Source organism: Pseudopodoces humilis, chromosome 1 (genome assembly GCF_049639895.1).
Source record: "Pseudopodoces humilis isolate 2021_Gansu_Grassland_sample_001 chromosome 1, ASM4963989v1, whole genome shotgun sequence".
NCBI classification, from domain to species: Eukaryota; Metazoa; Chordata; class Aves; order Passeriformes; family Paridae; genus Pseudopodoces; species Pseudopodoces humilis.
The window spans coordinates 68,563,958-68,578,213 of record NC_142200.1 but is presented as its reverse complement, the minus strand read 5'-3'; the positions used below and the strand labels follow the sequence as shown (position 1 = coordinate 68,578,213).

Here is a 14,256-nt window from a genome sequence, read left to right as displayed (position 1 = left end):
GAAAAATTATCTCTAATGACAGATGCATAGGATAAAACTAGCAAGCTTTAACTTGTATAACTGGGCTTAGAACACTGTACGAACATTGGCCCCAGTAGCAGTAAAGCAGTAATTTTACATAACACAGAATTGTTGCTAAATTATTCATCAACACATAAAAATATAACTCTTTGCAGTTCTGCAGCACTGGCTGCCTGCAAATTGCCTCTGACAGTTCCTTCCATAAGTCGGGAAGTTTGGAGCATTAGCAGTGAGGCTAATGAATGAGGAGGCATGCACTGTGCAGGCAGCCAAACCACTGCTCTGTGGTGCTGCTGGTTGGGAACATGCCAGGTACACCCACCTCCTGAGCTGACTGAAGGACTGAGGGCTGGATTTTATCAGGAAAGGGTCTATACTGGGGAGAATTTTAGTCTGGTCTTGAGCATGTTAACCCACCAGGTAGCTGTATCAGCAGAGATATGTGCAGTTTCAGGATCTTGTTGGTAAAATTCAGATCTATCAGAACATTTGGTGGACCCGCTGCTTACTGAGGCACCTCCTGCATGTCCTTTGCACTGTTAGATGCTGCTGGGGCAGGGAGGGCTGCAGCTCTTTGAATTACATGTGGCTTATTCCTAGGTTCTATCAGAAGGCAGATGCATCCATTTCCCTCTCCCTTCACCCTTATCATTACTTCTGGCTTAAGAAGATGAGATTGCATTGGCTACTGGCATCTGGGTGCTGTGTTTGGCACACACACTGGATCATGGATCACTCTCCACCTCAAATGCAGTCCACATGTGGAGCCTTTGCTCATTGCTGCAGCACAGGCATTTGGTTTGCAGTCTCACTGCCAGATCACTTGCTAAATCAAACCACCTTTTGGCTTATCACAAGGCAAAGAAAGCCCAAACCAGTGACACAACCCATCAGTGGTGCCACCCAAATCAGTACCCTCAAGTTGTGACCCACTGACCCGTGCCAAGCACTACTAGTGACAGTTGCCATTGCTTCTGACAGAAACCCCTCTGTTGAATGGAACAAGACAAAGGAAGCCCATGCCTATTTGCACTGTGTTTGCTTTGTTGCGGTTACAGTAAACACAGGTCCTGATGTAGAAGACAATGATGTTCCACAGTCTTGTTCTTTCAATAAGGTTTCCTTTTCCAGCTCCTGACTTGCAAACTGGACAGTGGTGTTTGTGTATGAATAAATGTTCTCTTTCAGTCTGGTGTTCAACTGCAACACCACTATGCTTTGTTCAGGGGAAAACCTTATAGGGCTTCAAGCACAATAATGACCTCAGAAAAGAGACATGGCATGTACATGTTTTCATCACTTCACAGACAAAAAAAGGGAAGAAGAAATAAAACCCAGAAGAAAAGAAATTGGCTGAAGATAGCATTAGATGGAGCTGGATTTGACATTACTTCCAGCAGTGATGGTGTATAGCTGCTGTGACTGCACCAAAACTTAGTCCCTGACTTTCTGGAAGTTCCTATTTTACAGGACAAAAAAAAAGCTAGTGTTAAATATAGAAAAGGATCCCGTGGTAAAGATGCTTTTTTAACTATTCCTGACCTTCTGAAATGACGGAGACTGTGCGCGCGTGCTCCTGTACATATGGAATGAGTGATGGGAGGGAACAGACTATGGAAGTGAGCTTGTTCCTAAACTCCTTAAGTGTGAAAACCACAATATTCCTGTTAACTAGTTCTATTTTCTCTCTCTTTTTGAAGTCTCCAATATTGCAATAAATCAGAAACTGTTTAAACAAGAACAAAAAGTTGGTAGACAAACAGAGGATAGTGGGACTTTGGTATCTGGCGCAGCATCATGTAACCTGCTTGTATTTAAGCAAATTATATTTATTTAACAAATAATTATATTTGGTAACAATAACAAAAAAAACCCCCAACATTTCTGCTCTTAGAAGTGGTCATCCATCTGACCATATTTTGATGAACAACCCTGACAATGCAACTGCAGGGAAGCTTTCTCCAGCCATCCACTATGAATCAAACTCCATGCCATACTCAGCAACAAAAAAACCCCCCAAAAAACCCAAAACCAAAAAAAAGCAAAAAGCAAAGCAGATCAAAACAGTGATGCACAAAATCTGGGTGAACACTACTGAAAATCAGGATTTTGTTTCACTTTATGCTTAAAAAAGAACTTTATCATTGCAAAGGTCATTTTCTGCAAGTGGGGAAATACACCATTATGTCAGCTAAAGCTATATCGTAGGGGCATGGAGTATTTTGTTGTGTGCACTGAGCAGCAACAAATGGAGTAGCAATGGGAATAGTCTAATAAATCTTAACAGAAGTCTCACAGGCAAAGCACCTTGGTACACATAATGCATATGTAATCCAACGGGGGATTAGAGATGAGAAGCAATACACACAAATAAATACTTTACATATGTAAAAGTTGCTAATTAACGGTTGCAGAAGACAACTATTTTTCATATTGTACCAACAAAGAACCGATTTATAAGCACTTCATTCAGACAAACTGATCCAAACCAAGATTTGTGCAAATCCTTGGATTCAAATTAAACCTTGCATTAATGTTAAGCAGCACTCAACAACAGAACTGCTTCTTTCTTTTCTGAAGATGTTAGAGGGAAAACTATCTCAGAGTGTCATTTCCCATTGTTTCATAAATGCATCTCTTGTTCTCTTTCTTTCTCCTACATGCTGAAGAAGTACCAATTTTTGGCTGTGGCAAATGTAGCATAAATAGTGCAAGTCACTTGTATGAGCTGGATAAGTTGAACCCTGCCATGTTTGAAACTCTTTAGATTAATGTGCATGTCAAGGAGTCTTTTGGTTCAATATGTTGCATGACTAATGTTAACAGGCTGTCTTTACCAAAAAAAAAAAAAAAATCTACAATGAACTCCTCTAAGTCAAATAGCTCATGCAGACAACCAGTATTGTTTAAAATTAAATATCTAATCAGAGAGATCTAATGCTGACTTAATGGTTGAGTAATACTCTAAACTCAAGTTTAAAAAAAACCCAAACAATAAAAAACACGTAAAAAAAAGGGGAGGAAAGAAACAGAAATTTTTATTTGAGACATGAGATTAGATTTGTTTAAGTTCTGAATATTGAATTATACTTGTACAATAAATAAACATATCAAATCCAAATTCTCCATTCAATTTCTTTGGTGATACCATTTTTTCACTTAATTTAGATCGCTTACTAAAAAAGAAAATTTAAAGGGCTGGATGGATCAGGCATATATCTGAGTCTTTCCTCTGGTTGACCTGAGGCAAGAGCATGTGGGGACAATCTAGGTGGAGAGACACTATGGAACAGGGGAGTGTCCTTCTTGCAGTCCTTCAAAAAAGAAAGGAAGCTGCAGACTGTGCCATGACAGGACACGTCAGAGCGTAACTTGGGCAACATATACATCTCTAGACACAGGCTGTGTCTGCATTAGCAAACAGTGTGGGACAGTAAGAGCAGCCATATAGATGAAAATACTTGGTACTGAGAAAGCCATGTCTTTACCAGACACATTTCAGGCTTTTTATTTTAATTCAGGATGAACTAATCATTATTACTACTAAAAGCATGAACAGAAAGTTACTGTATGGAAGGGTCGTACCCGTAACTAGACTTCATTATAAATGGGTTTACAGTAAAATCTGCATTCATCTGGGGTTAAATAGAGCTGCTACCAAGAGATTAACAGCACCTGGATGACAGTTTAAGAGCAGATGCAACTCCCATTGACATGAGCAGGGGATGAATATCCAGCCTAGGCTACTGTGGGTAGCTGAACTCCCCCTCCATTTTTAGTTTGAGTTGTGACTGAGCCATCAGGGGTTTTGTAATTTTGTTTTGCTGTAAAATGAAGGTGACATCTTAACTTGTAGCTGTTTTTATAGCTTTTATTCAGAAGTTTGTCTATGAATAAAACTTAGAAACAGGTCTATACAGTGCCAGCACCCAGAACCAGAACCTTTGCCTTGTGAAACCCAGAGAACGTTATTGTCAAAAAGTCCAGTTTTGAATCTCTTACACTGAAAATAAAGTATTCATATAACTTAGCACTATAAGACTAAAAGGGTGTTAGAAAGAAGGACTGTGCACCCAGGGCCTTCAAGCAACACTAAGAACAAGAAGAAGGAGAGGTGCACTGAAATTTGCCTTGCAGCAACCAGCCAAGGAAGGAGCACATACCTACAGAATCAAACTTATGACTGACTGAATCTTTTCCTGTCATAGCATTTTAAATGTTAGTGCTTCTGATCTCCAGCACACCTAGAGGATTTTAAAGACAAAAGAAGGATAATCACGATCAAGAGAGGTGATCTTATTTATCCTAGGGTGCAACAGACCACCTTAGTTCTGAATGTAAAAGCTTCCTAATAAGGAAATGGAACATTACCAGTACTCTATCATTGCTGAAATGTATATAACTCACATATTGATCCTAGCTGGTGATGTCTACTGCACTTCTAAACTGTTAGTTGTGAGCACTTTCCTGGCTTGAGATATCTTACATTTGACTCGAGATACTGAGCACAGAATACAGGTTTACTAAAGTCCATTGCTAGTTCCAATTCCTTTCAGCAAATGGAAAATATTTGACCAAAAAAAGAGCCTTTAAAATCAAGTCAGGTTTTGATTTTGTTTTTATTTGTGGCACTAACAGACATCAATATTTTACAATATATAATATATAGTCATATTAAATGCAGATGGCTAAATATGCTTGTGCTTTCAACAGTCCATACCTATACATTTTAAATTCCAGCTTAAAGAAAAAATTTGATACCACTGTAGTCTCTGATTATAAAAATGTAAATGTACAAACTTCCTCTTTTTTAGTTTCATTACAATATAGGAAATATGAAAAAGCATTTTCATTTGTCCTTTTTAAGTTAATCAATTTAATGAAATATTTTCAAAATATGTACAACAAGAACAACTACCAAAGTAGTTAACATTTGAAAAAGATGCTGCTATAAATACTTGTGAGACAACATACAACAGCCATACAAATTAGAAACCAAGGGCCAATTTATGCATGACCTAAACAATAGACCACAAAAGTCACGGTTACTGATAGATACAAACCAGCTCCACTTCATTTTACGGTGCAGAATGAATTCTACATCTTGGACCTCTGTGCTCTGAATTTATTCATAATCTTCACAGTTTGTTGCAAATAGAGATCCTTTAAGGTGGCTCAATATTCAAACAAGTGCCATGTTTGTTACCAGGGTTCAGCATATCTCTGCACATTAGCATTCTATACATCATATCCCATAAGTAACTTTTAAATAGACACTGTCTCACATTCACTGATTTCCTGCTTTCTCAGAGCTCCAGCAGAGATACAAAGTTAATTTGATTTTAAAAACCAATGACCCCAGCACATGACAATTTAGGTATCATAACGTTTTTCTTGTGATTGTTTTTTATAGATCTTTACTCTTGTTTTCAGCCTAATTGCTTACCCTTCTTGAAATCAAAATCCTTAGCCCTTCTTGAAATCAAAAAAAAAGCAAGTAAATACTTTGAAATAGTTACATATTTTTAACAGCTGGAAATGAGTATTATTTTTCAGATAGCTAGCAAAGTTTTTAGTTTTGCCCATAAACACAATTACCACAGGACTGCACAGTGTTTATAGTCTTATTAACCTGCCAACAAGAATAGTTTATTGGCAACCTTAAATATTCAGAGGCAAAACACAATTCCTTGGCACAGAAGCTTTACAGCCGAGCAACAATTTTCCCCTTAGAACCATTATGCAGGAACACACAGAAAATTAACTACAACTTATTTTGGCTTGTAGTCAAGAGAATAAACTAAACTTCTTGATGTTTTTTGCCACTTCAGACTTTGAACGATGATTATGGGTGCATACAGGGTTAGATTTTCCAGTTACCTATTCTTTTTACATGATTCAAACAAGCAGAGGGACCTGTAACAAAGAAAAGCACATGATCATTCAAGATATTTTTAAACCTCCAACTGCTGACATTGTTAACCAAACATTCTCCTGTGGGGCTGTTTTCAAGCTTAGTCTCTTCATCTGCTCCTTGAGACTACTTAAGCTTATCTGCTTTTTACCTAGCTTTATCACTTCTTCTAATGAATAGTGCTATTCTTCCCTAAAAAACTCACACCTCATGCACCCTTAGATATCATGATTGCAATTGTGTTATTTCTGGAGGATAGGTGATGCATTTTTCTGAGAAATTCCTTCATTTTGTAGAATGAACAGAAGCCCAAGCTGCAAGTATGCAACATCTGTCAGTTGAAGTATGTTCTATATTGGTTAGCTGTCACTGGCCATAAAAATCAATTGATGGGTACTTTGCTTCCTGATTGAAGGAAACTCCCAGTGGCTTTGGTTCAGGAAAACACTTAAACAACAAATGCTTATCTTCCTTCCCAGTCCTTGGGTCATCTAAGCATATGCTTAATTTTAAATACATATGCCAAGGTGCTCCTCCAAATTCAAAGTTACCGAGCTTTGATTCTATCAGAGAGATACACATTAAGGTCAGCACAAAAGCTTAACAGGAATAATGCATTTGATCAAGTCTAAATTTTCCATTTTGACCCTTATCCTTAAGGAAAAAAATAGGTCATGGTATAAATTATTAGCAAGGTGAAGAGTTCGAATTATGTTTTATCTTCCAATTCGAGTAACAGCATGCAAAAGTCTGCCTCTCACAGTGCATGGGAACTAGAATCACTTTATAGGCTCATTTGACTACCTGTATATCAAGCTTGGCCAACCTTATCATTGGGCCTCCTGCCCCATTTCCAGCACACCAAAGCCTACATCAACTGTAGCTTTGAGTCTGTAATTTCTTTCATTGCACCCACAGACACTCATGATAAGAAACAGTATTTGTTCATTCACAATTATAATTCTCTGCTTATGTGAGAAAAATAGTCCACTGCTTGACTGAAAAGGTATGGAACTAGGCCACGCTTCCTAGAAGACACTCAACATGCCATAATTTTGATCAACTTGTTGACAACCATCTCCAAATTATCCCAGAGAACACAAGGACTCATTTCAATTGGTGCAGTAATTATCTTACCTGGCTCCTTTGATTGCCAACAGAATGTTACACTGCACGTATCAAGAGCTGACCTAATGCTGATTCCAAACATCACCATGAATGCTTGTGGGAACTGTGATGGAGCCAAATTAATTTTTAAAATCTCAGTGAACAAACAGAAAAGGCTGCTTTGGTGCAACTGCAATCTTTATTGGAAAATATTGGAACCTGCAGAATCTCCCTTGCACACCCCATTACAAAGTGGTCTAAAGCAATCACCTTACCAAGAGCCTGTTCTTCAGAGCCATAACTTGCTTTTCTCACTGTGTGCAGACACATTCTCCTGCAATATTTCTACCAAATCCCTGGGTACAATTCTACCTAAAATGGCATATAAGCTAAAGCAACTTTTATTGCTTCCCTTTGTTAAGATTTTTAATCCTGCATGGACTTGTGCTGGAACTATACCTACAGCTAGACATCTAATGGGTTATCTGCATATGTAACTATGGTTTTGTTTCCACAAATAATCATGGTAAATCCCAAGGCAAGTTGCATAAACACAAAAATACACAGGCATTGATATAGTGAATTTCAGACATCTAGCTATGTTATTTTGCATTTTATGAGATGGCAAACAGGAAGTTAAAAACTGCACATATAGATCTTAACTATATGATACTTTTTCAGGAAAACACTAGTTCACTTTTAAAATCAGAACATTGACCTGAGTTTTGTCCACCAGAATCAGCCAAAATTTGGTCTCAGATGAGCTTCCTAGATCAACTGATTCTCCTTTGCATGTGCAGCAGACCCCATGGCTGGGACAGACTCCTCGCTAGTAAGATGTTAATTTCTCGTAAGTAACCACCAAAGGCACTGGGGACCCATCATGGCTGGTGGCTTTACTTGATGCCACCTCCCTGACTTTCTGTTATACTTTGTTATTTGTACTGTTGAACACCTGTCAGGTTCCTTGACAGACCATTTCAAAAACTGAAGAAAAGGGTTACTTCCTTGCACATTGTCAGGTCTTTCCAGGTTGAGAAATTCCCTTTCTTTTGGGAAGGACCTGTAGTGTAACCACTTTCTGGCAGGCCTCTGAACTGCCCTGCACTGGGGATGAACCATTTGACTGAGCAGGATCAACTGGGCTTGGCACCTGCAAGAATTTTCCTTCAGGAGTCTCTGGACAGCAACAGTGTGCAATAAAACAGAAGCCATTTCTCAAAACAAAGAGTGATTTAATTACCAAAAAAGGCACAGTACTCCAACAAATGGATTAAGGAAGTGTAAGGAGAGCTATGCATATACCATCTTACCTATACTTGGCATTTCCTTCAAGCATCTATTTCTGCTCTGGTTTCTTTTGGCTGACCCAATTAGAGACTGCGCTGTGCAGACCCTGACTCTCAGCTAAGCAAGGTCAGCCTGCAGCAAGTTCTCTCCTCATTTCCTGCACAGCAGTCTTTTAACCTTAATGTTCATGACTTTAGCAAACAGCTGTGTAATCAGGGGAAGAGTGGAGGAGCTGCCTTTTCACAGATATTACTTGAGCTCAAATGCTTGTTGGGATGCTCCTTATCTAGGCAATTGGTTGCTTTTTACATTTGCTTCTTCTGACAGCTATGTTTGATCCACTTCCAGTGCAGCTAACCCCACACAAATAAGCAACAAGTCACACATAATTATGCAGCACAGATTTACCACTTCTCCACAATATTAGCTAAATAAATGACTTTGCTGTCAGAAGCCTTTGCCCCAGAAGACTTTGAGAAGACAATGGAAGAGAAACAGATGCCAGTACTGAACTACCTACTCTGCTGTCTAGCTGCTGCAACCAAAATCTTCCAGAAAGCAAAGCCAAAACCAGAGCTGTGCTCACATCTCCAAATCACAACATCATAGAACTTTGACAGAGGAGACAAAACAAAGAAAAAGGCTTCATCCCTGGCACAAAGCAACCTCTCAGCTACTGTCTACAAAAAACTCAGTTTTCCTTAGACACGGGTAAAGGAAGAAAACCCTGATATTCAGCTATTATGTATTCTTTTTCCTCTATGGATTCAACTTTTGCTATCACAAATTGTCCAACTGCAGGGAATGATCAGAATTTGGCTCTCAATATAACACATAAAACTAGAAGAGATATTAAATACACTGGATAAAAAGCCTTTTCAGAAATCTGACAACATTTTTACTAAAGCCTTTTCAGAAATCTGACAACTTTTTTTACTTTAATCAGTTGTCAAGGGCATGAGATCTCAGACACCAAAGTCTTATGATGACTTTGGCATACATAAGACTAGCTTGCATATCCAGTATCTGGAAGGACAGCACAATAATAAGAAAATCATACTCTGTCTTGGACAAAACAGTGCTCTCTTTTATTTTCATAAGAGACCTATATAATGAGATGTACTCTTCTGTTGTTTCAATGTCAAAAGCAAAAATTACTCTGTCTTGGAAATGAGACAAGACAGGCACAGTATTTAGCAGAATATACCACTCTATCTGGTGTACTTTCATGACCTGCACTGGTTATCCAAGTGTTTTGAAATAAATCCCCAAAGATATGATAAAGACTTGTTTTCTTGAGTAGAGCTATGGATCCCCTCAGAGATTGCAAGAGCAATGAAGTTGGAAGAATAAGAAATTTGAAAATATCTAGAAAACAACTGCATGAAGTACCCTTGAATATCTATTTTCTCATATTGGAAGGGACCCATAAAGATCACTGAGTCCAACTCCCTGCTCCTCCCAGGACTGCCTAAAACTAAACCATATGACTAGGAGCATTGTCCAGCTGCTCCTTGAACTCTGTCAAGCTTGGTGCTGTGACCACTTCCCTGGGGAGCCTGTTTCACTGACTAACCATCCTCTTAGTGAAGACCCTTTTCCTACTGTCCTATGAACTTCTCCTGACACAGCTGCTTTGCATTCCATTCCCTTGGGATCTACTGCTGACCACCACAGAGAGGAGACTGTGCCTGCCCCTCAGCTTCCCTCCTCAAGGAAAGCACTGACTGCAATGAGGTTGCTCCTCAGCTTTCTCCAAGCTGAACAAACCAAGTGTGAACTCAGCTGCTCCTCATAATTGTATGCATAACATAGATATAATATTTCACATGAAAAATTAACTGCACATCCAGATTCCTGATGTAATAAAAACATGCTGATGTAGTTTTCCCTGAAACATTGATTTGTTTGTGCCATTTGTATGATTCTGTGATACTTCTGGTTTATCAGAAACCAGATATTCGGACAACTTTTGAAGGTTCAAAGTTGAGTGCATTTTAAAATTATTTAAAAGAGGACAAGGGAGCAAGGTTTAAGTCAATTTACACATTTATGAGTGGCATCAGCTAACTCACGTGTTAGGAAAACTACATCTGCTTTTCTACATTCGCTTAAGTCCTTGGATCAATGTCTATTCATGGATACTGCAGGATATTGGGATGCCTCCACTCAGGACAACTGATCTGCTTCTCTTTACCAAGAAGCACAAAGTAACCTGAGATTGGGAAGAACAAACTTTGATCAAAGAGATAAGTGAAGTTACTCCAAAAATCACACTTAGCCATCTGGGAGCTGACAGATTCATATAACCGCAAAAGTGAAACACACATCATTCAATTAATAAAGTTTAGGCAGACATTAAATTAACCTCACAGTTTTACCAACAGCTCTCAGCACATGTGATCAAGGTTTAAGTGTTGGGAATCAAGGTCTAAGACCCACTACTGAAATTAGGAGGGAATATTTATATATAAATTTGTTTCAGGGTCTCATATCTGATCTTCCTTAGGCTCACCTTGTCCAAAGGACATCCAGTATTATCTCAGAGAATATAGAATGAAAAGGTCATGAAAATGCTTTTTGAAATTATAGTCATACTCTTGGTGGTCTTTTTAATAAAACACATTGTCTGTTCATATGGTTGTATATATGCACGGGTGTGTTTCATTAGCTGTTCAAAGGCTTCCAATACATTCCCAATCTTTGATTCAGTTAGAGGTAATAGTGCATGTACCTTCTTCTGATGGAAGAATGAAATTTGTGCCCAGAACAGCTAAAAAATGGTTCTGAAAACACAGCAAGCATAGGTTGTTTCATCCCCAGTAAAATATGAAAGTATATTTACCTTTCTTAACTTTGCTGCTCCAGCACCAGAGCGAATAGCCTCCAATAGGGCTTGCCTTGCCTCAGTTGGATTACCTGAAGCAGTGGCAGAAGATTTAGGAGCTGCTGCTGACAGCTGAATGGGAGGCGGTGGTGGTGGTGGCTGGGCAGGGGCAGGTGGGATACACAGCTGCTCTTCCTGAAGGTCTTCTGCCTTCTGCAAGGACTGTTCTGTGTCCCTAAAACGCTGCAGCTCTTGGGAGGCCAATGAGGAAATCTGCTCATCATGCAGTTGAAAGAAAGTGGTTAATATCAAGCATGGATAACTGTAATTATTTGACATTTGATGCCCTTTCAGTACCCTGATTTCATTTTTCTTAGATGATGTAAAACCCATAGTCCTTTTGTTTCCTTGTGGCATTGAACATCTGTTGCTATTCACTCACATCACTCAGCTGGGCTGATTACCAGCATCGAGGACTTGGCATTGAGTCTGTCTCAGAAACTCAATCTTTATTTATTGTGAGCTTCAGCATCCTGGAACTCTTATTGGCATGTAAGGTAAGAGAGAAAGTTGGACTTGGTATTAATTTGGAAACAACCGCAAGGGTTTTGGAATCAGGAAGATATATTAAGGCTGCAGTAGCCACCCAGGAATATGATTACTTTTTATGGTCTGGGCTGCATAGAAATAATCTCAGATGACAGAAAAGCTCTTCCAGATCTGAGCTCTCAGACATAGCTTCATTGAAAAAAAAGCCATTAAACCTAAAGTTTCCAGCCATACTTAAAAAACAAACAAACAAACAAAAAAAACCAGAGAGAGCCATGTGAAAGCACTGAGAACAAAATCAATTGATTATTCTTCCAAGTGTGTTTCTGTGGAATTTCAGAAACTAAAATTTCTGCACAAATTACCAGCTTGGAAACTCATCCTATTTTAAATGCATGCAGGCGAAGAAGACAATCTTTCAGACTAGGTCAGCTTTTCCATCAACTGTGTCATGAGATACTTTTGTCATTAACACCATTACAAGTAATAATCATGATGAATTGTTAATAATTACAATGATCCAGCAATTATTAGGAAATTCAGTACTATGGGCCAAATAGGAGGTTTCCAAGCAGATCCATTATAATTAATTTCTCAGACAAACTGCAGCATAGAGCTGCTGTGGTGAAAAATTAAAGGATTAATCTCCCCTAAAATAATCCACAGAGAGCTCCTGTATTATATTCCTTCCCTATACATATATATACGTAACAAGATATATATATATATATATATAGATGTATGAGCATCATGTTGTGTTAGATGAAAGATGAAAGGTGAACATTTGAGACAACATGAAAGGGTTAGCACATCTGTATTGGGCCCTGTACAGACTCAAACACACTGCTTTAATTAGCACAGGTGACATGGTGTGAAAAAGCATATGGTTTCTAGGCAACTTCCTTTAAAACCATGGCAAAAACTTCTCTGCTTCTCTGCAAGAGGAAAGTATTCCAAAAAGTCTCTGTGATGACTTCATTAACAGAGCCTCTTTTACACAAATTGCTATTTATTTCTAATGAGTGCAGAATGCAGTTAAATATGTGGGCAGATTGCTGCTGCTTAGCACATCCTGCTTACAGAAAGCTGCGCCCTACCTGCAGCAAGGGCAGTAGGATATATGAGGGGTGAAGTAATTCCCTAACACAGGCAAGAGAACTTTTCTATCTCATGCCAGCTATCTGGATATGTGCTAATGAACTGAGTCATTGCTCGAGGGAAATGGGAACTTCCTTGCCAAGGACACATCTTTGACTGGATTAGTCAACTGAGTGAAAACTAAGGCTAGAACAATGCAGGTTTTGGCTATTAGGAATAAGGGATGCTTTAATTATTAGATAAATCTTTCAGAGAGAAGGAATCATCCTGCTGCGGTGAATGTTGATGAAACATCAACATCAATTACTTGAATACAACTTGCACCATGTTAGCAGATAAACAGCATGTATGAAGAAGCCCTAGTGTGTTTTCAGGAAGTCAGGACTGAATATATATGGTAGGTAATGCAAATATATTAATCCAACTGTAAACTCCTAAAGTACAGCTTCTCTGTGCAGAGAAGCTGCGGATGCCCCATCCCTGTAGGTGTTCAAGGGCTGGTTGCATGGGGTCTTAAGCAACCTGGTCTAATGGGAGATGTCCCTCCTCAAAGCAGAGGGGTTGGACCTAGATAATGCTTAAGTCCTCTCCAACCAAAACCATTCTAAAGAAAGACCTCATTTAAACGTGAAAATGATGAATATTTGATGTCTTCTATGAAGACTCCCTGTAATTGGTTTGGATTTCTACTTGCTTCTTTCTAAGCCAAATGCACACAGTTTGAAAGACTTTTAAGTTTTATAGCAGAGAATAGGATTGAACCTTGTATGCTCTCTGCTTAAGTCAGATCTGGTCGTCTGTCATATGGCTACCCCTTCAACTTCTCTCTTTGCAGCACAATGTTTCATTTGTGGGATATTTAGGTTTATTCAAAACACTCAGAAGGAAAAGACTGCACTTCAAAGATCACTTACCATCTTGATTTCTTACCTTTTTTAGCTTTGAGGTGCCACTGTGGCCTCTAATTGCTGCTAGTAGGGCTGAGCGCTCGTTCTCTGGTTCAGTGTATGAGGGTTTCCTGTGACTGCTATTTAGTGCACTATTTGAAACCTGGAATATGGAGAGAACAAACCTCACATTGTTATTAGATATTTACTTAGAGATAGCTTGGAAACACTTTTTGGCACTTGTACCGGAATGCAAACTATGAAGACTAATCAGTTTATCTTTTTTTTGAGCCTGCTTGTAAAACCTTACTCACACTGAACAGTAGGGATATGTATAGATAGTAATGCTGTACTTGGAGATGCAGTCCATATCCCCTGAGCAAGAAGCCAATGGCATACTATTATCCTCCAGTAAAAAAAAATTACAATTTTCTTTCACTGCAGGTATTTACAAGTTTTTTCCACACTGTGTGTTCCTGTTTTTACATGATACACTGAAATGAGGGTTTGGCTCTTAGACTAACCTCAATTACCTCTCCTTTATTGGTGTCTATGCACCCCCT

The 14,256-nt window shown here is 38.8% G+C and overlaps 1 protein-coding gene across 8 annotated transcripts in view; it reads right to left on the bottom strand.

The window, feature by feature from the left end:
- Positions 1-4,621: 4,621 nt before the first annotated feature.
- Positions 4,622-14,256, bottom strand: part of COBL (cordon-bleu WH2 repeat protein) — a 156,556-nt gene continuing 146,921 nt past the window's right edge. For all 8 annotated transcript variants that reach the window (XM_088054906.1, XM_088054905.1, XM_088054948.1 and 5 more), the window contains 3 exons: positions 13,737-13,856; positions 11,178-11,432; positions 4,622-5,937 (listed from right to left, as the gene is read on the bottom strand). In XM_088054906.1, the coding sequence (XP_087911032.1) occupies positions 5,920-5,937; positions 11,178-11,432; positions 13,737-13,856 (393 nt within the window). In that variant the 3' untranslated portion in view covers positions 4,622-5,919. The remainder of the gene's footprint in view (positions 5,938-11,177; positions 11,433-13,736; positions 13,857-14,256) is intronic.